Consider the following 23,864-nt stretch of genomic DNA (forward strand, 5'->3'; position numbering starts at 1 on the left):
ATGCCTTATCCGTCTAACGTCGCCGCGCTAGTTCTACCTTAGCTAGACTAAAAAAGACCGGCTAGCCACTACTTTCTTCTAGATTAAAAAAGCCTAAGGCCTTTCTACGTTTCCCTTTTTTATATATAAGTTTAAGCGCTTCCTATAGATCTCGATTTTCGTGTTATACGAGCTTATATTATGTCGCTAGTTTCTCTAATGCTCGGGAGAGCGCTGTGACTCGGGAGTCTATCAGCCCTTCCTTGCGGAGACGGCGGGTAATGCGCCGAATAGCCCGAAGAGAGCCTAGAGTCTTCATCGCCCTTTCCTTAGATGCAGTTTATAGGGGTGTCACATTACTACTATGGCTAATCTTAGATAATACTTTGCCGGGGTCGAGTAGATGGATTCCTATAGCCCGCCAACTAGCCTCGATATTTTTAGCCGTAAATGCCTAGTTCCACGTATCACGAAAGAGTGGCCAAAAGTTCCGTTTAGTAAGGCGAATTAACCCCTATCTAATAGACACTAGCTGGTCGGAACCTTGAGCATAATAGGTAGAGAGTGCGGAAAATAGGCCAACATCGAGTAGTTGAAGCCGATAAGTTAAGTGCGATGGCAATATAGTAATGAGAATTCGATTCCGATCGGCATAGTTAATGAATTTTAGGTTAATGTGACTATTGTGACCGTCTAAAATTAAGAGACGGTAGGCACGACCAGCCTTTTGCTTCGTATGGCAGTCAAATATGCGCTAAAGCTAGTGTAAACCTAGTGCGTCATAGCTCTAGCCGTTTTCCGTACTGGCGAAGAAGGCTACTTCGCTGGAATGGTCAAAATCCTTAAGCTAAGTATCTTAGAAGTCTTTTGACTCCCCTTTGTAAATGAGGGCCGGTGGCAGGTACGAATAATCTGCACATATGGCAGTGATCAGCGTGATGAACTCCCGGTTCCCGTCTTGGCTTGCCCCGACCAGTTTTCCGCGCCTGAGGGCTTCTCGGGGGACAACTCGCTTGCAGACGATCGTGATCATTCATGACAAGGACGCAGCACATAATATTCTGAATAAATCCACAAAGTCCGCAGGTCGCCCTTCGACAGTGTTCTATGGATTATGTGGTTTCAAAGATCTGCTCATATCTCATCAGTACGACGAAAAGTTCCGCCTTCATCGCAAGCTCGTGCACCAGCAACTGGGTTCTCAGGCGGCGGTGGCCCGATTCAATGACATACAAGAAGTGGAAGTGCGACGACTTCTTTTGCGGGCCATGAACCAGCCGGAGCATCTAGTCCAACATTGGAAAGGTAGGCATCTTGGTAGAATAAGTGCTTGTTATCCTTGAGTGTTAAATAGCCGACCGTGGACTACATTGCAGCATGATAGGGGCCATTATTTTAACAATGACCTACGGTTATTCCATCGAATCAAAAGGAGTTGACCCTCTTATTTAATTGATACGGCGCATGTTGGCGAATGCCTCACTTGCCGCGGTTCCCCTAGCTTGGATGGTGGACATTTTCCCTCATCTTAAGTATAACTTATTCCAGATGGCTTCCCCGGCACATCCTATGAGAAGACGGCGCGGCAGTGGAACAAGATCAGCCAGGCAGTGGCGGAAGTACCCTATTCCTTTGTACGACGACAGATGATGACACATACTCACAGGCAGTCGTACGTGTCTCGGTTGGTACAACAGCATAGTGAAACGGAAGAGGTAAACCTATGCAGTCACGATGAGCATGCCATTAAGTGGACTGCCGCCATGATGTATACCGCTGGGGCTGACACGACCGCCATCACACTGACAAGTTTCTTCCTTGCTATGGTTATGAACCCTAAGGTGCAACGCAAGGCGCAGGAGGAGATAGATAACGTGATCGGCACTGACCGGCTTCCCCGATTTGAAGACCGAGACAAGCTTCCATACGTCGAGAGCGTGGTTCAAGAAGCGTACAGGTGGTTTCCCGTTGTACCCCTGTGTTTTCCACATGCAATGCTCGAGGACGCTATCGAAAAAGGGTACAATATCCCAAAAGGAGCAATTATACTTCCCGCAATATGGTGGTTTTTACATGATCCTGAGGTGTATGCGGAGCCTGACGTTTTCGACCCCGAGCGGTTTCTAGAGCCGCGTAAGGAGCCTGATCCTAAGAACGAGGCATTCGGTTATGGGCGCAGAGTATGCCCCGGGCGAAATTTCGCTGATTCGAGCGTTTTTCTCACCATTGCGAAGACATTAGCCGCTCTGGATATTACTAAAGCGGTAAATAATCACGGGAAGGAAATTGAAGTCAAGTTTGGGGTCACACCTGGAGTACTCAGTCACCCTCTAGCTTTCTCTTGCAACATCGAGCCCCGGAGCAAGAAGCACGCGGAGCTTGTTAGGAGTGTCGAGGTTGAGCAACCGCGAGAGGAGAGTGATGCTAGTCGCCTTTGCATTACGACCACGGCCAGCCAGCTTACGGCTAAGGAAGATGTGCCCAAGACCTCATAGAGACGCCAGTCCTTCCTTCCCAAGGAGGCAACTTCACGAATACGTGTCGGGGCAATCGGCAGCGGCGGCGGCGCACCCTCGGCCCGCCACCGTTGCCGGCGAGAGGTGCCTGGGACATTAGGGCAGGAGGGCAACGGGCTCCTGAATGGCTTCTGTCCAGTCGAATCATTTACGTGGGCGGTAGATAGTTTGAAATGTTCTTAGTTACAGCTGGAGAGAAGACAGAGGGAGAGGGGAAAGGAGAGGTGGGAGACTCGGGATCTCGGAGTCGTTGGTGGATAGATGACCTGGAGCCAAAAGTTCCATACTGCTCCGAATATTGCTGTTGGTTACACCACGAAGGCCATTACCAAAGTGGATAAGTGTTGCTGCAGTTGGTTCGGGTTTATGCACAGCAGCTCCACAAGCCAGCCCAGACTGCGGCGCAGCCATCACGAGAGGAGATGAAGCTGAAAGCTCAGTGATCCATGCAAAGAGTACAGTAGCACCCATCCCAAAATGATGTGTGTAGGCCAGGAGAGCGCTTCGGCTGTACATAGTGCAATGCTCTGTACATAGAGCGAGATAGTCTATACCAGGCCCTTGCTGGCAATGCGTACAGCCTCTACTGTAGAGGAGTAGAATGTGATGGAGTTACGATCTGCATCTAAAAAGTCATCCCATATGACTCATGCCACCCATCCCGGACAGGGACAGTTGGAAGCGACATCCAGACGCATGTGGCGCTGTCGTGCATAAGCCCTCAACCAGCCTGCAGCAACACACGTCCACAACCTCTCTCACATTGAGAAACAACAGCAGTATTTGGTGCAACACGGAACTTGATGCCGGTATTATCCGTTTACCCGCCGCACCAGGACAGCATTACCGTCAGTGTTTGTGTACATGTATCTAGAAGTAGAGTTACTGAAATGTATCTTGAAGCGGACGCGGTCTGGCAACGGAGATTCTGGCTCCTGGTCTCTTTCTCACCAACGACTCCGAGACCCCGCGTCGCCCACCTTCCCTTCCTTCCTCTTCTTGTCTCCTGTTATACTTCATAGTACCTTAAAGCTATCAAATCTACTTTGCCTCTATCCATACAGCCGTCGGCGGATGGCCACTGAGGCGCCCGTAGCCTCGTAGGCTTTGCCATTGACACGTGAACCAACGGCGTCTCAACTTCATACATAGCAAGCGACGTATACAGTATGTGATAATTGAGCAATAATCGGGCAGGATATCCCACTAATGAGCTGCTGCACTGTTGTGAAGCCAGAATCGACCGTAGATACGGTCAAGGGAACCCAGGCACTCATAATTGGCGGAAGGGTCTAGGAGCGACACCCGCATTTTCTTTACCCAATCTACTCCCCCGAACTTCTCCGTTGCGTAATAACGCTTGCTGGTTTGGGCGAGGCTTTTGACCTGCCAGAGCTTTCAAGCTTAGATGGGGCCGTGCCTTCGGGTTTTCAGCCTTAATATCGACACCGCTTTCGAAGTCGTCGTTATTGTCGTTGCCATTGCCTCATTTTCTGGGAAGCGATACTTCTAGCAGGGGTCGGCCAGGCAGGGGGACTCCGCTGGCAGGGGCTTGGCTGGCCGCGGTTGTGATTGTGCCGTCGGTATAAACAAGCCTTTGAACATGTGCCTTTGAACGTCTAGTAGCGGCTCTGGCTTATGGCGGAATGATAGTGAGCTCAAGTGAGTGGTTGGCGGATGATTGGTACTGTACAGTAGAACATAATTACCAGCTGTCGCACAAGAGAAGGTCGGATGCAGAAAACACGGGGTGTCGCTCCTAGACCCTTCCGCCAATTGTGGGTGCCTGGGTTTCCGTTACCGTACCTGCGGCCGATTCTGGCTTCACAACAGCGCAGCAAGTCCAAGTCTTGGGCGACTGACAGCACCCTCGCTTCTGGCTGCTTGGTAGTACTGAGCTATAAGGGCTGCAACCCCTTCATAATAAGCAAAATTGTCTCTACTGCAGCCAGAAAGTAAGCTGGCGTCGAGTAGCATTGCCGTCTCCACTAGGCAGCGCAGAAGGGTCTAGGAGCGACACCCCGACCCAACCCGTTCCCCGCAACTCGTCTCTATGTACAACAGTTGGTAATCTGGCTATGCCAGCGTCTTCACTTCATCATCGCTCTAAATACATATAGTACAATATCGCGGGATTGCAATAATTCTCCACTCACTGACCAGCGTACAGTATAGTATTGGTACAGTAGCCAAGCATCAGAAACGGCATGGGAACCTAGAGCTGGTGCCATCCAGATGGTCGCTACCGGCGCCTGAGCGCGGCGCTCTTGAAATTTTTTGTCGAAAGCAGTTGTTGAGCGAGTTGGTCTAACTTGAGTTATTTTCTTAACACCCATCTGCTAAGAAAGTAACAATTCAGAGAAGTTTGCGCACAGTCATTCCCATCAAGAAAATTGAGACCCTGCAAAGGGACCCGTTCCGTTAGGACGACATAAGATACTGTCGGCTAGTATAGGCACCGCTGTTAGTAGGTCACCTGAAGGATCAAGGGAGGGCCACCTGAAGGATCATTAGAGGCCATGTATCGGGGACCCATAAAGACCTCACGTATGGGGTCAGTTTGGTGCCTATGTAAGTCATCTGAGGGTCCCTCTGACTACAACATAAATAGGGCCCCGTGGCCGATTCTTTCTAGCTAGATCATGCATCTTTATCCTTTCTTGTGCTGCCCCTACCTCATGAGTACCAGAATAACAGTCCATCGACAGATACCACTAAAAGGCTTAGCTTTGAAACAGGAACAGGTCCTATTCCTATACCAATACTAAGAAGATTTCTAAATTACACCTGCGAATCCGAAAAGATAAGTAAACCCAGTTCTTTCAATCTATATCGGTCGTGATGGATATGCCACATAATGTAACCATTAATGAAATCGTGCCAAATTTCTGCGACCTGCGGCATGCTTTCGAATGCGTTCTTGACAACCTTCATAGCCTCAGACATCTCCGAGCACACCTGTTTCAGAATCATCTGTGGGGCACAGCCAGCAGCTCCGGCTATGTTCACGATATGTGTGTTTTCGTCCGTGCCAACGACACACTCTTTGAAGAATGACAAGATGTCATTCACATGGTTGATAATATCAATCATTGCTCGCACACACTGAATGTACATTTTAAAGGATTCGCCTTCGTTGATGAGATGCTCTGGAAACAGGAAGTGAGCATATACTTCACCTGCACCCGTCTTGTCGCGGATAAATTGAGAGCTCCTAGATGCAAACTTTACTGGCAGTGTCAGGCTTTCAGCCAAGCCTGCTTCAGCCATATTTCCCAGTATGAAGTCCACAAATCCTTTGGATATAACGCCGGTAGAATATGGACCAAAAAGCGACTCGGTCTCCGAAACGATGAGATCTAGCCACAACGCGATGCCGGCGTCCTGACACGACGTAGATTGCAGCCCCATGCTTGATCGAGACGCAATGCGTCGGAAATCGGGAAGCACGCCGTCAAGATCCTTCTCGGCTCTATCATCGACGTAGAGGAGGAAAGTTGTGTAAAGAGCAATGTATCGCTTTACTCGGATGGAAGCCCGAGGGTACCATTTGTCTGCAGCGCTGGTGCATGTGGGCAAGAGGTTCAATATGAGATCGAGCTGGCACTCCTTTAGACCCTGAGACAGAATCCATTCACGAAGTTGATCATAGAGCTCTGTCGGAAACGGTCGCAATGGTTGCTGGAGGTCAAACTCGACTTCTCTCAGCCAGTCTTTGAGTATTCGTGCTGTTTCAAGATGAGGAGAAGTTGATTCCGAATCACGAGGCATTGTAAGATGAACAAAGCCTTAGAAGTTCTATCGGTACACCTGAACGCTGTTGAGGGCTCTTTGAAAGGGGCCTGTAATAATAAAGATGATTTCGTTCATGTTGTGAGTGCCCTCGCGGCGGGAGCCGATAGGTACGCGGGCGCCTATATATCTAAGAAAACCGGGCGCCTCTGCAGCAATTAAAGTACCGGGGGCCCATGCCACAGAGGGCCTCGTTACATGTAGGTTAGTGGAACCGCGGCGACTTCGCTTGGCACTTTTGTTGAGCCATGGTCCGAAATATCAGTTACGTACCTAGGTGGATATCTATGTCTAATAAAATCCGTTTGCAAACCAATGCAGGAGAAATTTAACAGAAATCTCGCCGAAGTGATACCACCTCGTTGCACTGCATAACAACCTTGCTTATCAAGATGCACCAAACACACGTGCAGGTATCACTAGAGGGTCCTTGAGTCAATTCCGCTGACTTGATAAGTGTTTTCGACCACACTCAACAGTGCGTTCTGTTGCTCTACTCGCGGAAGCCCTTACGCCTCGAAGGCAGTTTTCAGACTGAACATACATGTAACAATAATCTTGCACCACCTCGTGGTTCTCTCATCTGTTTACTGCCGAAATAATGTACTTTCCGCTGTTTTCTCGCTGCAGTAGCGGGCCACGTCTCAGTGTCACATTTTAGCGGGCCATTTCGACGCTCAGTACATGATAAGACCCGCCGGCAAAGCAAACTATATTTACAACTAGCTAAACTGACATAACTAGTATTGAAGATTATTCTGACCTAGTGAATGCCACGTACGGGTCCTCAAACGTCATTGATTTGAGTTTGTCGGTCCATAGATCCTCATGCGTAGTGAAAAAGAGTTCGCTCCTTTCTAGGTCCACGTCTGCTCCTGACACGTAAGAAGAATAACACCTAACGAGGGCAATCATCATAAGAAACAACATTTTGTTTCTGTTTTCATGGCATCATGGCATTTATTCTCACTTGCTGTGCTCTCCTGGTTTCTTTTCTCGTCTATTTGAGATTCTCGTCAAAGTCAGGCCTAAGATTCCCCCCCGGCCCAAAACCTTTACCGATTGTGGGCAACATCTTGGATCTCCCGCCAAAGGGGATTCACGAATTTCGACATTGGCTTAAGCAAAAAGAACTATATGGACCAATAAGCTCTATCACTACCCTAGGCCAGACTCTTGTCATTATCCATGATGAGGATGCAGTGAGTGTTCTTTTGGAAAAAGCGTCCGCAAAGACTTCGGGGCGTCCGGCGTTCGAGTTTCTTTGTAAGTTGTGTGGCTACGGCAACCTTTTATCAACACAGCAATACGATGATAATTTCCGCCGAGGTCGCAAATTCCTCCACCAGCAATTTGGATCGAAGACAACGGCAGCACAGTTTAATGCCATTCACGAAGCAGAAGTACGGCGATTCCTTTTGCGGACTTTGACCACACCGGAGAATTTGATCAAGAACCTCAAGACGTAAGTGTACACGTGATGGTGTTCAGAATGAATCGAGGCACCCCTGCACTGCGATCATGAAAACTGAGACCTCTGGTAGCGAAGTTGCAAATTGTCGGATTAGGCATACTGAAGTACTCGGCTAATCTCTCCGTAGTCAGGCAGGCGCTTCCATCTTAAAAGTTACATACGGCTATTCTGTCGATCCGAATAACACGGATCCTTTGATCGAGTTGGTTGATCAGATGATGCTTAACTTTTCATTCGCCGCAGCTCCCCTTACGTGGCTTGTTGACGCCATTCCCGCCCTGCAGTATCTCCCAAGTTTTTTACCTGGCATGTCATTCAAAAAGACGGCCCAGGTGTGGAACAAGATAACGCAGGAGACTGTTGAAATCCCCTACGCATTTGCTCGAAGGCAAATGACCACCTCCGCCTATCGACCATCGTATGTATCAAAGCTCGTTCAACAGTGTCAACAGCAGGGCGACAGCACAACAGGAGATCCTAAGCTTAGTGGCAATGACGAGCATGCCATCAAGTGGACGGCCGCGACTCTATATGCTGCAGGCTCGGATACGACGGCCATGGCCTTATGCGGCTTTTTCTTGGCCATGGTAATGTTTCCTGAAGTGCAGCAGAAGGCTCAGGCAGAAATTGACAATGTCGTCGGCTCCGAAAGGCTCCCACAGTTTTCAGACCAAAGTCAGTTACCATATGTTGAGGCAGTAGTTCAAGAAACTTTCCGCTGGTCTCCGGTAACGCCATTGGCTTTTCCACACGCAACGACTGAGCAAATGCTGTACGATGGCTATATTATCCCAAAAGGAGCATACCTGATTCCTTCCATATGGTGGTTTCTGCACAACCCTGACGTTTATTCTGATCCAAGCTCTTTTAATCCCGACCGTTTCCTAGAGCCTCGTAACGAGCCTGATCCAAGAAGACATGCATTTGGCTATGGTCGAAGAATATGTCCTGGTCGTTATTTTGCCAACTCCAGCATCTTTTTAACTATCGCTCAGACGCTCGCCTCTTTCGATATAAGCCATGCAGTCGATGATCGGGGACAAAAGGTGAAGGCTAAGCTCGAAGTCACACCAGGAGCAATCAGTCATATTGTGGATTTTGGTTATAGAATTATACCAAGAGGAATTAAACAAGAGATGATGATCCGGAGCTTCGAAGTTGACAACGTCCGGGAGAGGGGCGACGCTTCCCTATTACAACTATAATACATGCGTTGCTACTCGACTGTCTCAGCCTCTAAGAGACGATGCCTACATTCCGAAAATCAAGTGTATCAATATCAGATCACAGTGAAGGGATCACAATCTTCATGAATGGAGACCGAACAGACGAAATTGAGAGTGCCTCTTTTAAGTTTCTTAGAGGCTCGCCAAGCTGTTGCCAAACGAGACCTTCAAGTTGGACATGGGAGGGCTCGTGTCTTGTGCCTTGTTACAAGCAGGTAGCAAAGTGTTTCAAACAGTCCACCACACAAAACGGAAGCAAAGGTGGGTAAAGACAAGGACTGGAAGTTCATGTCTTCTTCATTCAGATGGAAGCAACCTACTGCTCTAACAGCCACGTGTATAGAACAGAGAAGCCTCTGGGGGAAGTTCATCAGAGTCATCCAGGGGCTCATGGTCTACTACTTGAGACGGAATATGTTCCGGCCTGTACATCTGTAGCATAGTGGTACTCCATTTTATAAAAGACTTCTGGCGCTTGCATGCCGTATAGGGCACGTTGTGCATGATGTGACACAGTCAATATACGGAATTGGGCCATCGTCTACCATGCCCCACCCCCCTTTCGGTAACACCCACCTTTCGGTAGCGCAATTGAAAAATTCTCCACCAAAAGTCTACCATTTGAACTACATGAAATATGATCAGAACTTAACATTATAAACACAAAAATTATATCATTCCGTAGAGAAATGGACGCTCTTATATGTACCGGCGCTTTTTACCATTCGCCCGGATCTGGTGGTGACTGGAAGGGCTTCGGTGCCACCTTGACTTCGATCACTGAAGCTGTCTCCACCTCTGAGACCGCCTCCTCCTCTGTGTCAGAATTCAGCACAACGGCTATCTCTTGGCTTTTAATTTGGGAATGGCTTCCTCAGCCACCAAAGCTTCACTGAGAGTCATGAACCGTCTGTTCGGGTTCGGAATTGCTCTCCTCTTCTTGCCTCTCTGCAGCCGGGCCACTTCTTCCTCTAGCTTCGCGATTCTGTTGCTGTGCTCGGCAAGCGTCTGTTCTTGGGCTTCAAAGCCTCTAGCTATCACGGCGTATCGTCTCCGGGTGCCAGGAGTCTTGTTCTTTCCGAAATCGCGAATCTGGTGGCTGTTTCTTGGCGTATCATCAGAACCCAAAATGGCGCGGACTTTGGAGACGTCTCTACAATGTCCGCGTGAATTTCTGGATGCCGCAATGCCTTGGATCGTGAGATCGGCCAATTCCCAGTGACCCTCCAGCCGGACAATATATTCTTTGCCGTCATTCCAACCTCGCGCGCTTTAGCATATGCCCGTATAAAATTGACCTTATGAACAGGCGCAGAATCGGTCAAACAGGTCAATTTCTGAAGTTCTTTCCGGTAAGCTGCCTTGGAGGCATTGAATACACCGTTATCTAACGGCTGGAGGCCATGAGAGCAGTGGGCAGGAAGGTAACAGCAATAAACGTTGTTCAAAAGCATGTGGCCATCCATGCATCCTGGTCCCGGTTAACGGTAATTCCTACAGAGGTGGATAAAGAAACGCACCGTTGCATGACTTCCATGTCCATCTAATATGATCAGTCTAGCATCTGAGGCATCGGCTGGTCGCGTCTGGGGCAAATAGACCCTCTCAAGCCACTCAATAGCGATATGGTTGTCCGTCCATCCGTTGGGCGACGTTATGTAATGCCAGTCGGCTATTTTGCCGAATTCCGTCAAGAACCACTGTTTCTGAAGTTCTTTGCCCTTAAAGATAATGCCAGGGTAAGGACACGGCCGTCCGCGGTGATAGCTTCAATAAATGAGGTCCAGTTGCGGGACTGTGGCCCTTTCAGAAGGGCCTTCCGTTTGGGTCTGCACTCCCAACCACAAGACTATCCAAACCTGGCAAAAAGAGTCTGGTTAGTAAAAGTAATGAAAGACAAGCCAAATACTCACCAAAGCCAGACATAATACCGCCTTCGTCAACATTCACGGTATTTTCTGGTTTAATCCATCCATACTCCTTTTCCTGATATCGAAGAACCAGTGAACCGCACGAGGCGTAAAAGCATTAAATCGGTTAGCTTCCTGACGTCTCCCACGCTTGTTCTTGATGTCCGGATGGCGATTGATGAATTTAGAGACCCAGTTGCGCCCCACTGTCCGCTCGTTGTTCAGTTGCTTCATAAGAGCCTCCACACATGCGCGGATCTGACTGTGGGAGGGAGCATAGCCGAGAGACTCTTGGCGGAGGATCCAAGAAACCAAGCGAGCTTCCTGAGACTTACTCAAGAGTTGACGAGGCTGGATCTGATCAGCCAGGGCTACCTGGCCTTTGAGTCTGTCGGAAATAGACTGCTGAGGTATGTCATACTTTTGGGCGGCGCGGTACTGCGACAAGCCGTTTTTTGTGACATCAATTATCGCATTAGCCATAATATCCTCCGTATAAATACTCCGAGGCCGCTTTAAGGTCATTTTGGTCATGTGGTGGAGGAATAACGAGAAGAATCATCGTCAGGAGGCGGAAGGAGATTAGGGGGTTGGATGGTAATTTCGCGTGCAAGGTACGCACAGGCCACAGACCCCTGTACAAACATTCAACCATCGAAAAGTAGAATTCAATCAATCCTCTATCTACTCCAAGTGACGGCTTGTGAATATCTTCAAAGCTGGCTGGAATCGGTGTAAGTGAAATTGATGGGTTTTGGTGGGGATATTTCCTAATGCGCTACCGAAAGGTGGGTGTTACCGAAAGGGGGGTGGGGCATGGTACCACCAGCCAGCAGGGCGGAGCAAAGCAGTCATTGGGAGCCTATAAGCCGAGAGTCTAGTTGTAGAGTTAGATCCGTTCCATCTATATAGAGAAATGCTCTAAACAAGGACGACGAGCACGAAGTCTATATTTATACTCTTCTCGTATAGACATTACTTAAGCCTGTCGATTGTTACAATGGTCTTAATGGAGCATAATGACAATGAGTTGAGCGCCTGCGACCAGTACCGAAGGGCTAAGAAGAGTGTGATATGGAAGAAATCAAAGTGGAAGATATAGGTCGCGAGACGAGGTCCAGGGTTTCTCACGGGAGCTCACGTTGGGCCTGCTCGGAAGTCATGCCGAGTTACCGACGGATTCGGCTCGCCACAGTTGCTCTCGTGAGATGATATTACAGTCTGGGCATTCAATACGTTATAGGTACTAGTTCCTTAACAGCACTTTTACCCATCGGCCTCTTCTGTGTTGCTTAGGGCGTGCTCAATAGCAATCCAATGTCGTGCATCCGTTATAGCAGTCACCCAGTAGCCTCCCAGACAGTCCTTGCCGATAACAATCATAAAGTCAGACAAGCGGACTCTGCGAAAGCAACTCTGAATATAGGAAGGCCGTCCAGGTTTTGCAGACGAACGTGTATCTCCTGGTTGAACAACCGCCGCAGAAAAGTCGACTTCGAAAAGTCTCGCTTTCGACCAATTAGAGTAGACCATCATGTGCATCATAGGGTTTCCGAATAAAGGAATGTTCATTTTCGTTGATTGCCTCCAAAGCGCCGCGTATGACTCGACTTGGTCTCGTTGACGAGACTCCGTTATACTTTGGCGAATTCGCCAGGCTAACCAACCAATTGACTTGGCACACAAGTCTCTGGCAGGGACCAAGACACCAAAAAACCCAAATGCATTGGAGAGATATGGCCTGTCCAAGGGGAGTAAATTGCCTTGAAGTGTAGGTCGCCAGCCTAGAGCGCCGGCCAAGTGCACCAATTTGTCGGAGTCTGACAAGTGCGAGGCCCCGATTTTCGCCCACCATGCGAAAAGGATATCGCCATCGCTCAGAAATTGGTTATCGCCAAATTCATTCTTCGCAAAAACCTCTGAACTTGCGTTTTTGCGAAGTCGCTGGAGGAATGGACCGGGCACGTATATCATACGGCTCCGTTGTCCATGCATGAGCATTTGCAATAAAAGCCGGCAATAATATAGGACGACTCCAAGCCACGATAGACGTAGCTTGTCAAGTCTATGAGGTTTCCAGGGGTTTGTGCCGAGATCAACCAGTGGATCGCTTTCAATCCCAACCGGTTCGCGGATCTCATCATGCCGATCCTGAACGATCAATGACCAAGCATGAACGAGTTCCCCAAACCCCATTGCATCGAAGAGCAAATGGGTCCAGCTGAGTGAGACGATAGTCGAATCAGTAAATGAGACTATGACGAGGCCTAACTGAGGTTCATCATTTTGCAAATAATCTTGGAGCTTCGTTGGTGCATTATGATAGGTCCACAATTGATGAGATTCACCTGGGTCGACCATTACGGTCAGCGTGGCAGTAGGACCCGGCAACGTAGAGGCTATGGGATGATGTGCTCTGGCCATTTGATGCTGAACGTGGTGAAACCTGATTGCTGGACGATCTCGAGTAAATCGAGATGGAATATGATGCTCCAGGCCACCTGTTTTCTTCTGCATAGAATTGTCAGGAGTCCAAGTTCCCATCTCTCTCAAACAGGTTACTCGGTACTTACATTGAGCCTTAATCTCGCACCAGCTTTCCTCCAACCATCCTGCTCAATTAGCCTCTCAAGGCTGTTCCGCAGCCGTGCAACATCAAGAACCCCGTCGAAAATAAACGTTGAATCAATAACTATAGGCTGCTTGAGGCTTGTGTCGTCAAAAACGCCAAGAGGGACAACTTCGTCCAGTGATACATTCGAGTCTGCTTCCGTGCCTTGTCCGAGCATTTTGCTTGAACCTTTCTTTACTGCTGTTTATACTCCGGAGGTTAGCTAAGAGTATCCTTGTCCCTAAGAATACGCGCAACGAAGGGAGGCTGATATATATTTGACACCCCTTGTGCAAAATTTTCTCACTGCTTTATGTTGTCTTGATTCGTTGCTCGGGTCGGCAGATCGGCGTCTGGTTAGTTCCCCGCAGTGGATTCTAAGCGTACGCGCTGGCACGACACCAACAGGGGTAAGCTCGGCGATCTTGCCTATTGAAGTTTGGCTCGAGTCCGCCGCTCGTCAGCGCCGCTCTAGAAAATCCACTATGCCTTGAGGAACGAAAGGTTCTTCCTTCCGCATCTTTGCCTTGAGGAACGAAGAGACGAAAGGATCCTTCTTCCGCGTCCTTCGCCACACCTCCACACCCTCCACACCTTACGCACGGACCGTATGCCGCTCCGTGCCCTCCAGCCACTCTTCACCGCCACCTGTACTGTCCCCACCAACTTCCTGTTCCTGTTGCCCCTTCCGGTCCCACTCCCTGGCCGGCCCTGCTGCTGCCCGCTCCGGGCCCACTCCCGGGGGCCCCGGGGAGGGGCCCCTCCCCGGCCGGCGAGGGCAAAAGGTCTTGACCTTGACCTAATCGCTCCGCCAACTCTCCTTTCTCGTACCAATTGTTCACAGCCATCCCCGTGCACCATGCCGCGAGAACATCCAGTCACAGTCTCACCCGAGGAGGTTCGCCGCACTTTGGGTGATCTTGAATCGCAGAGATCCCAGCAGCGCCGTTCCTATCAGCGACCTTCACCGCTTATTAGGGTTCCCCACGACGAGATCCTCCGCGTCTTGCACGATATAGACCGCCAGCGCGCTAAAGAACGAAGCCGCCACCGTAAAGCTCAATTCAAATATACCGCACACACGCAGCAGCCGAACAACCCATCCCCGAGACGACCCCGAGAAGAGCAAGCGCCCTCCACTCCACCCCCAACGCAGCCAAAACACTTCCCTACAAGACACACGCAGCCGCCAGCGACTGCATCACCGAGACGACCTAGAGAGGGGCAAGCACCCCCCACTCCACCACCCACGCAGCTAAGGCGCTCCTCCAAAAGACACACGCAGCCGCCGGCCGCTCTATCACCGAAACGACACAGAGAAGAGGAGACACCTCCCACTCTACCCCCCACGCAGCTAAAGCGCTCCTTTAAAAGTCACATGCAGACGCCAGCCTCTCCATCCCCGAGTCGATCCAGAGCGGAACAATCGCTTCGCCCTTTATCGCTCACGCGGACGGGGCGCTTCCCCACGAGGCCCGGGCCTACGCGAGAAACCGTTTAACTCTAGCGAGACTCTATTAAGTCTACCTTATATCACTATAACGCCTGTTTCCGCTCTAAAGAGCAGGCATCGTTAATAAGATCCTGGTGCAACGAAGTTCCACTTGCCCTTTAGGTAGCAGCTCCTAGATCGTTCTACTAGGCGTTTACGGATAAGAGGACGTTGCCGATTTCTTACTGCGTCTTCTGCTATAGAAAGGCCCTACCTTGCGAGCTCTTAACCATGCAGTGGAGGAGTCTATTGTCACCCTCCCTGCTGCAGGCGACCAGGACCATCTAGAAGTGTGACGCTTGCCTTCCGCCGCACGAGCGCGCGGGAGTTAACGTATGCCGCGAGTGTCGCGCTAGCTTCGACGGTAGACGGCTGCCTAAAGCCTGCTCGGTTAATAATATGGCTATTAGTTGCGAACATCGGTACCCTAGCGAGCTTGATAACCTCTCTCCCGTTAAGGAGAGACTTATTGCCTTGCATGCGCCTATTAGCTATATCACTAAGTTTATAGTCGATAATAAGACCCGTTCGGGAATTAGCTACCGTAAGCACGTAAAAGGATATATCGTCGTCTTTCCGAATAAGGTAGACGATCTTATGGCCATGGTTCTTCCCTATCCCTTACTATAGGCCATTAAGAACATCTACGTCTCTTAGAGCGGTTCGGCTAAGCCTAGCTCCGCAGACGTTAGACACCTACTTTAGGTGCGCAGATCTCGAGTAGTAGCTGCCCTAGCATAGCTATAGAGGAATAACCCGCTTTACGAGGATATCGCGATCAACTAAGTAGAGATAGACGGCTAGTAGTATACCGACGGCTCTAGTATTCCGACTCTTATTATAGACCGTATGCGAAGAGAGGAACCGTCGACCGTTAAGAAGATATAAACGGACTATATAGTCCCGGATACTAATCGAGGCTTAGAGGAAAGTAGCTTTAGAAGTATCGATAATCTCGTAAACTCGATCGATCCTCCTTTCGACGCTAAATCTTGCGATTTCGACCGTACTCTATCGACTAACTAGACTTAACCCTTCCCTAGTGACCCGGCGACTCCTGTCCCCGACTCGGCTGCCGTCGGCCTAGAAGTTGACACCGTCTGTAAGACGTCGACGTCCGGCATGTTTCCTCTCGATAGACCGGCTGCCTTCGCGGAGACCGATAAACTGTCGTTTCTGGCCGATATCGTTAACACTAATCCGGACCGATATGGCATCTCTATGCCGTGCGTTATATAGGTCTAGACTACGGGAGACCAGCCGTTCGTCCGAGTAGAGCGTGGTGCGGATTTTGCAGACAACCTATATAAAGATTTCTTCCCTCGAATATTTCCGAAGCTTTTTCCGTAGGGAAGGGGCGGCCCGAAATCGAAGGGCGACTCGAGTTATAGCTAACAAAGCGACACTCCCGACTATCGTCTAAATCACTCTCTTTAGTACTAGACTAGATACGTATTATAACGGCATAGTAGCCGATTCGCCGCCTATCCTATCTTTTATTTCTTAGTATTTAACACCCTCCTTCGCTCCTCTAACCGCCGTATTAGTATAGTCCGTGTCGCTAAAGATTCCTTCTATAGACTTAAGTAAGCCTATGCGAACTTAATAGAGGACCGGCTAAAGAGAGCCGAGGCGGAGATGCGGGAGATAAGGATAACGTCGGACCCCGATATATCGGTCTTGCTTCGCGAGCTATCGATCTTTGGCTATATATAGCCGCTCTCGAACGAATCCCGTTTACTTATACGGAGGAATATATAAGCTCTAGATATCCGCGCCGGTATGCCTATAATCTAGATTACTATTAGTCCTAACGATATTAATAATCCGGTAAAGATAAAGCTTGCTATTTATAGGCTATACGATTATAAGTCTATAAAGGGACTTTTAGCCGATCTCCGTAAAAAGTACGATAGAATCGCCCTTAGCACTATAGATCTAGTTAGCTCGGCTATCTTCTTCTATCGGGAAGTATCCTTATTCTTTAAAAAGTACGTTAATACGGGCTAGGAGTTGGTATTCGGGAAGATTAGCTACTACTACGCTACGGTAGAAACGAACGAGCGAGGCAGCCTCTACTTATATAGACTTCTCTAGCTAGACGGCAATATACGGTTACCGAACCTAATAGGCGATATAGCCAATCCCGCGGAAGAAGCATATCGTGCCTAGGTGATCCGATATATAGACTCCGTCTTTTATAAGTATCTAGATAAAGATGCCGGGAAAGCCGTGCGATAGGAGAGGAAGCCTATCTACCCTATAGAGGAGGTTATAGCTAGCACCTCGGCTCTTACTATAGCCTTCGACGACGAATCTAACTTTATCGCGTACTATTACTAAGTATACTCCTATACGTATACCTGCCTTAAGTATTCTCTTAAGGGGATCGTCGAATAGGGTATAGATCTATAGAGACGGATAGCCTGCCGCTTTAAAGTACCTTAGAAAATCGTCGACGAGATAGGGTTTATAGAGGATAGCTTACTTTAGATCCGGCGCAACTATCTACTTATTAACCGGTATAATAAGTTATTAGCGGTCGGTATTCGCTATAATTACGACGTCTCGATAATCCTAACTAAGACTAAGGGCCTAGCTACGGTATACTATATCACGAACTACGCTACTAAACTAGATACGCCGATATAGAAACGCATTGCTCTCGCCGCTAAGGTTGCCCGCTAACTTCGTAAAGCCGGTCGTCCGAGGTATCGCACGCTAGGTCCCGCCTAGCCCGACGATAGGCAGTAGGCAGTTTTAAATAAGAGCCGTTAGTTCCTAATAAGAACGGTAAATCGGATCTTCTCTGAGCGATAACTCTCGGCTATAGAGGTCTATTACTACCTCCTTAGATATAATACCGACTTTACTAACGTGCCGCATTAGTCGTTCCTAAACTTATCGGCCCTCTACTAGATAATCTTTCGGCTATAGGCATATCTCCGCTACTAGGCCGGCGAGCTCACGAACGTAGAACGGCCCCTAGAGACAATCCCTCTAAGGTAAGGAGGGCGAACCCTTTTATACCTAGACGTATACGCCTACCGCGGCCCTATTCTACGAGACTTATTCCTATATAACTATATATTAATAGTTTACTTAGTACGTCGAAATAGTTAGAGTAAAGATAAGTCTTATATTTTTCTCGATAGGTAAGACTCCGACCGTAACGGCTAGATATAAAAGCTTCGACGGCCCGACTAGTACGCCGTCCCGATCTTCTAAGGATATATTAGCGATAACTATAAGGACGATTACCTAGTATATATTAAGCGGTACGCTCTAACCCCTTAGCATTATTTTTAGCTCCGTCTAACTGCCTATATAGAAATTCTATCCTATATTTAGCGTTATTCGTCCCTTAGGAAAATTTTATTTCTAAGAGCTAAGGCGATATAACCAATATATAGACAAGGCATTAAGCGGGGCTTTATCCTCGCCTCCGTTCTATATCTCTAATATTTATCTTTTAAGAAAGTCTACCGAGGATACGCGCAAAGACGCGAAGCTCTAGGCTAGTCGATCGGAGGGCGACGATATAATTAACGTCGAGTACCTACTTAACGATAGCCGCTACGAAGAGGAGCCTCTAGCGATAGCTCATCGTTAGGCCTATAAAGCTCTACTCTAGATTTTGCGAAATGCCGTGCAGGATACGGACGCCACGAAAGACTCACCCGTCCTTAGAGGTTTAATACGCGATCTATGCGAAGAGAACCCGGCTAAAGAGGAGCAACCTTTTATGCAACGTTAGGAGGATTTATACCGGAATTATCATCGCGTGCGGCAGCCTTCCGCACAGCCAAGGCGTGGCCGCCGTGGTCCTGCCCCTGGTATAGGAAGGCGGCCGAGATAATCTCGAAGGCAAACTCGATCGTCGAAGCCGCTACGAAAGTTAGCTGTAAATATTATCCTCGACTTGCTGCTGATCTCGACTTTTAGAGTTAGGAGCCTCGAGCCGACAGTGAATTTCTAGGCAGTGTGGTTTTTAATCTAGACCCTTATTAATCTAATTAATTAATATCGCGGATTAAATTAAATTATATTAACTACCGGATTATTAATCCTAGTTAATCCGCGTAGCCTTCCTCTACTATCTCTTATTAGCTTCTACTAGTTACTAGCCCCGTTATCTAGCTAATAAATTAAATTAAGGGGCGGCGCCTTAAACGGCGGATTATAGCGCTATAAGGATTAACGGACTAAACTTTATTTAATCCGAGCGCCGGCAATCCCTATTATCGGTAAATAAAGATCGATAATTACGCGCTTATCTAGAAATTATCTTATTTTAATTACCTAAAGTAGTTATACTACTAGCTAGAACCCCCCCCCCCTTATCTTTTAGGTAAATAGTAGATTTATATAGGTAATCTATTAACTTTATACTTTATATACTATTCGTTTTATAAGTTAAATATTATACTTTCTTTAATATTTATTATAGAAACTAAACTTAATTTATCTCTTATAATACTTTCTATTAATAATTTAAATAGAACTAATATAAATACTATATCTAGAAATATAAGAGGTACTTTAGTAATTATAACTAAGGAATATTATTATCTACTAAGACTATATAAACTTAATAGAGCTAGTAAAAACCGACTCTTTTATTATAAGTATTATATAGATAGCTATCGATATTAAGTAAGTAATACCTTTTAAGTATACCTTATAAAGATTTATAGGATTATTATAGTAAAAGTACCTTATATTCTAAATATAGTATTTAAGTAGCTTAAATAGCTTTACTTTAAGGCTATATTAATAGGGTAGATAAAGGTAATTAATAACTATATCCTTTATAAGGTGCTTAATAAGGAAATTATTATAAAGGCACTTACTATATTAATCGTCGCGTAAAATCTATCTTTTTATATCGTTAAATAGCTTAAGTTTTACGCCCTTTATAAAGTACTTAATTTAAAAGTAAATAGATATATTATAACCGTATACTCTAAGATTAGGAAAGCGATCTATATAATATATAAATCTTAAAAGGATCTTATATAAAAGGCGCTTTAATTATTAAGTTTAAGTATTTATCTAGTAGTTAATATATAGACTTCTTAAAATAAGCTTCTTCTTCTTAAAATCTATACCTACTTTATTATATAAGACTAAGATAAATTATCTAGGCTTTTTATTAGTCTTTATAGGATTCCTAGCTACTTTAGATTAAAGTAATTCTATACTATACTACTAGTCCTTAAGGACTATAGTATCTTTTAAAAGGTTAGATCTATTATTAGCGATAACGTAAGCTTTAATAATATGCTTTACTATATAATAAGCGAATACCTTAAATAATAAGGCATTAATTAAGATCTAGTTATTTACTATATATATTATATTAGCTATATTATTAACTTTACTATCTAGGCCTTTCTTTTTTATAACTCTATATAGATAGAGGAGTTAAACTTATATAAAGAGTAGGAGATTATAGCTTAGGATAGTATAGCTAGATCTATTAATAAATCCTTATAATAGTTATTCTAGAAAATAGGTCTATTTAGTAAGCTTTATAATATTATTATCTTTATTCGAGCGTTAAGCGGCTATACCTAAGCTTTTATTAAGCTAGTAAGGCGACTAGTTCCGCTAGATAATCGTATAAGATAGAATAGCTAGACTAATATATATAAGGTTATACTTTAGTATAAAGGAAAGATTAATAGATTCTATAAAGCTTACTAGGATAACCTTAAAGACGACTTCCTCTCTCTTTTAGACTAGTAAAAGATTTAAACGGTCTAGACGTTTTTAGCACTATTTTAAGAGGTAACTCTATATTACTAAGGATATAATATAATAATCGACTTTATACTCTTTACTATAGATATATTAATTAGGTACCTTAAAGGAGCTCTATTTAAATTTAAGGCTAATAAGGAGCTCTATTTATAGATTTAAAGTAGCTAGGAGACCCTTAATAAGTATTATAGTAAGATAAACGACTCTCCTTTTTATACTACTGGTATTATACTTAATCTAGATTTTCGTATAAAGTATATCTAAAATAACTAAAAAGCATCCTAGTAAAAGAAAGCGATTAATAATATTAAGGAGCTTTAGCAGAGCTATTAAGATAGCAATCTTAGTACTATACTATTATATAAAGCCGAAGCTAGTCTAGAGACCTAAGAGCTAGTATCTATATTTAATAGGATCGCGCGAGGCCTAAAAGATTACTATTAGCTATAAAGCTAAGATAAGTTCGATAATTATTATAACTAAGAACTATATAGGCTTAGTAAGATAACTACTATTAAGTAGTAGCTATAAGATTAATAATAAATATACTTTTTATAGCTTTTAATTATAGTAATTAATATCCTCTTAATTCTAGTAATAAGTAATAAAGTAAAGCGAGTTTTTTTAGGAGCGCGTTATATAATCTTATAGGATAGAGCGTAGTTATTAGTAGAAACTATTAAAATACTAGAATATATAAAAAGTTAGTATCGAAGTCCTTATATTAGACTTTAAAGATAATAGTATAAAGTAGTTAATTAAGTATCCTTTTAAATACTACGCTATAGCGCTCCTTTACCTAGTTATCCCGCTAAAATAGATTATTAAATTAGTAGCGCCTCTATAGCAGTTATAGCACTATATAGATTAATAAGATTAATAATCTTACTAGTTAATTTAATTAATCCGTTAATATCGATTGATTAGGATTGACTGGATCGAAAACCACACTGGTGTGGGCAACGATGTAGCCGGCGTCGCGAAACTGCTGCCAGACAGGGTCGACGCCGCTGCGCCGTATTGTTCCCGTGTACATACTGCGGCTGTTGTCGTCGGTGTTGAAGCCGACGGCGTGCGAGCGGAAAAACTGGTAGAGCTAACGCCGGCCAGGCTCGTGCAGCTCCTCCAACAGCTTGGATGTGCGCCGCAGCCGCCGGTGAAAGCCCCGGCGGGACACGGCGTCGAAGGAGAGTAGCAGTATGTTGGGCCGCTGCGTCTCGGTCCGTCCTTGGCTCACGCGCGCCGGCGGCAGCGTGCGGGCGACGCGCAGCAGCAGCTTCTCCTCGTGGCCGCATCTCGCAATGACCGTCTCGGTCGACCGCACGTCGAGGCGCACCCGGCCGGTATACTCGCGCCGCACCGTGCGCTGGACAATCATCCGGTTCAATACATACTCTTTCTTCTCAGACGCGGGCCAGCTGCGCGTGTTGGGCAGCACGTCATATGAAACCGGCAGGCCCGGCGGGCATCCGTCGATGGTCAGGAGGGCGTCGTGCTGCGTGAGCCGCGCATCGAAGTCGATGGACGGCAAGGGACAGCTCTGGGAGCCTGTCTAGAAATTCTAGGCTCCCGCAGGCAGTAGGTCAATAAAAGGCCAGTTTGGCTCGGGGAACCGACACGCCGCCGCATCGGGCTGGTAGCCGCGCCCGAGGAATCCGGCTCTCCAGCGCGCTCTCTGACGGACGAGCGACACGCTGGTGAGCAGCAGTAGCGAGACGACGAAGGCGCCGGCGATGCGCCAGAAATGCCGCGTGCTCCGGTAAAGCAGGACCGTGGCGAACACCACGAGGTTCAGCGGCACGGCGAGGACGACGAAGAGGATCATGTTGTAGTTGCCGTGCCGGGCGAAGGACTCGCCCCGGTCGGCTGCGCGCACCAGCGCCAGCTTGACCACAAGAATAACGCCGAGCACCAGCCGCCAGGCCCTCGGCAGCCGCAGCGTGTAGACGAGCGTGATGGCGGCGCTGACACGGAGCGTATCGAAGAGACCATCAGACCCCAATCTAAGGACCTCTGTGGGTCATTTAGACCTTCTTCTGAAGTATAACTCGAGATCCCTACCGTCGTTTTCCAGACGATTGTCTTTAGAATTATGCGAGGACTAGGCAAGGAGATTGAAGGGAATACCGAGGCAGCAGGCGAGTTTGCATAAAAGTGCTCGTTAGAATAATTACGCCTAGATCTCTAGGCGATTGCACAATTTATAGGACAGCCTAGATCCCTTAGTATACTCGGAGGAGACCCCCTATACCTAGTGGCCGAGTATATAGAGATTTCTTATAGGTACCGCCTTTACGAGAACGGCTGTTTTGATCCTATTGAGACGGAGGGCGCATTTATAAGTTCTCGCTTATAAGTAGCATCGATTAGGAACTAACCCACGCAGCGGCGACTTTTTCAATCTACTAAAGAGACAGCGAAGAAGATAGGCCTTAAAAAACTAGAGAGATATGCGAGTGAACACTTAAGGGATATAGACGAAGATGCTACGGTAAGAACGAACTATATAAGGCCGTAAAGGCGTCTTTTTAAATTTGCGACACTCTTTCTTATACTTTATAAATCGTTGCATCTTAGTTAGCTAAGGAGGATAATTAAGAAGATAAATAGCGTGTTTTTCGATTTATAGTATTTGTCGATATTGCCTACTAAGATCGTGCGGTCTATGTCGGTGTCCTAGCCGAGGGGATTACACTAAATTTAGATTTTACTATAGGTCTTAGCCCTTACTAAGAGAATAGCTATCTAGTGCTACGAGGTCCTAGACACCCTAGCTAACCGGGAGCGCTTCCTAGCCTTTAGCTGCACGCTATGCGTTGTCCGGCTATAGGGTTTATTAAATATATAGGATGTCTACTCGATAAAGGCGGGAGCCGTGAAACGAATTATTGTCGGCCCTTGTTTTCTACCGTATCTGTAGTTTGCTTACTTTGGCTTTTATAAGTAATAGTCCGGCTTTCTCCTTTTTCACCTATTAATAAAATGCTTTCCTCGGGAAAAGACTAACTATAGGGTTTACCACTTTTCTATCTAAAGAAGCAACGTTTTAACTTTACTACTAAGTAGGCACTTTCTCTCCGTTATTATATTAAGATAAG

The 23,864-nt window shown here is 46.6% G+C and overlaps 6 protein-coding genes across 6 annotated transcripts; 2 read left to right on the forward strand and 4 right to left on the reverse strand.

Annotated features, from left to right (window-relative positions):
* Nucleotides 1-1,742: 1,742 nt before the first annotated feature.
* HRG_00414 (cytochrome p450 domain-containing protein) lies at nucleotides 1,743-2,474 on the forward strand (the record flags this gene model as incomplete). The annotated part of the gene is made up of 1 exon (XM_044858885.1): nucleotides 1,743-2,474. The coding sequence occupies one exon, from the start codon at nucleotides 1,743-1,745 to the stop codon at nucleotides 2,472-2,474; it is 732 nt and encodes a 243-aa protein (XP_044725285.1).
* Nucleotides 2,475-5,276: 2,802 nt separating this feature from the next.
* HRG_00415 (trichodiene synthase (TRI5) domain-containing protein) lies at nucleotides 5,277-6,266 on the reverse strand (the record flags this gene model as incomplete). Its single annotated transcript, XM_044858886.1, has 1 exon — nucleotides 5,277-6,266. One exon carries the CDS (start codon nucleotides 6,264-6,266, stop codon nucleotides 5,277-5,279), a length of 990 nt encoding a protein of 329 aa, XP_044725286.1.
* Nucleotides 6,267-10,431: 4,165 nt separating this feature from the next.
* HRG_00416 (DDE superfamily endonuclease domain-containing protein) lies at nucleotides 10,432-10,933 on the reverse strand (the record flags this gene model as incomplete). Its single annotated transcript, XM_044858887.1, has 4 exons — nucleotides 10,432-10,458; nucleotides 10,508-10,754; nucleotides 10,830-10,846; nucleotides 10,901-10,933. 4 exons carry the CDS (start codon nucleotides 10,931-10,933, stop codon nucleotides 10,432-10,434), a joined length of 324 nt encoding a protein of 107 aa, XP_044725287.1.
* On the reverse strand, nucleotides 10,934-11,422 carry HRG_00417 (tc5 transposase DNA-binding domain-containing protein; the record flags this gene model as incomplete). The annotated part of the gene is made up of 1 exon (XM_044858888.1): nucleotides 10,934-11,422. The coding sequence occupies one exon, from the start codon at nucleotides 11,420-11,422 to the stop codon at nucleotides 10,934-10,936; it is 489 nt and encodes a 162-aa protein (XP_044725288.1).
* Nucleotides 11,423-14,367: 2,945 nt separating this feature from the next.
* On the forward strand, nucleotides 14,368-14,726 carry HRG_00418 (uncharacterized protein; the record flags this gene model as incomplete). The annotated part of the gene is made up of 2 exons (XM_044858889.1): nucleotides 14,368-14,560; nucleotides 14,599-14,726. The coding sequence occupies 2 exons, from the start codon at nucleotides 14,368-14,370 to the stop codon at nucleotides 14,724-14,726; spliced, it is 321 nt and encodes a 106-aa protein (XP_044725289.1).
* Nucleotides 14,727-21,862: 7,136 nt separating this feature from the next.
* HRG_00419 (uncharacterized protein) lies at nucleotides 21,863-22,916 on the reverse strand (the record flags this gene model as incomplete). Its single annotated transcript, XM_044858890.1, has 3 exons — nucleotides 21,863-22,314; nucleotides 22,384-22,769; nucleotides 22,894-22,916. The coding sequence occupies 3 exons, from the start codon at nucleotides 22,914-22,916 to the stop codon at nucleotides 21,863-21,865; spliced, it is 861 nt and encodes a 286-aa protein (XP_044725290.1).
* Between the last annotated feature and the right edge of the window lie 948 nt (nucleotides 22,917-23,864).

This window comes from Hirsutella rhossiliensis (genome assembly GCF_020360975.1).
Source record: "Hirsutella rhossiliensis strain HR02 chromosome Unknown scaffold00001, whole genome shotgun sequence".
Classification (NCBI taxonomy): Eukaryota; Fungi; Ascomycota; class Sordariomycetes; order Hypocreales; family Ophiocordycipitaceae; genus Hirsutella; species Hirsutella rhossiliensis.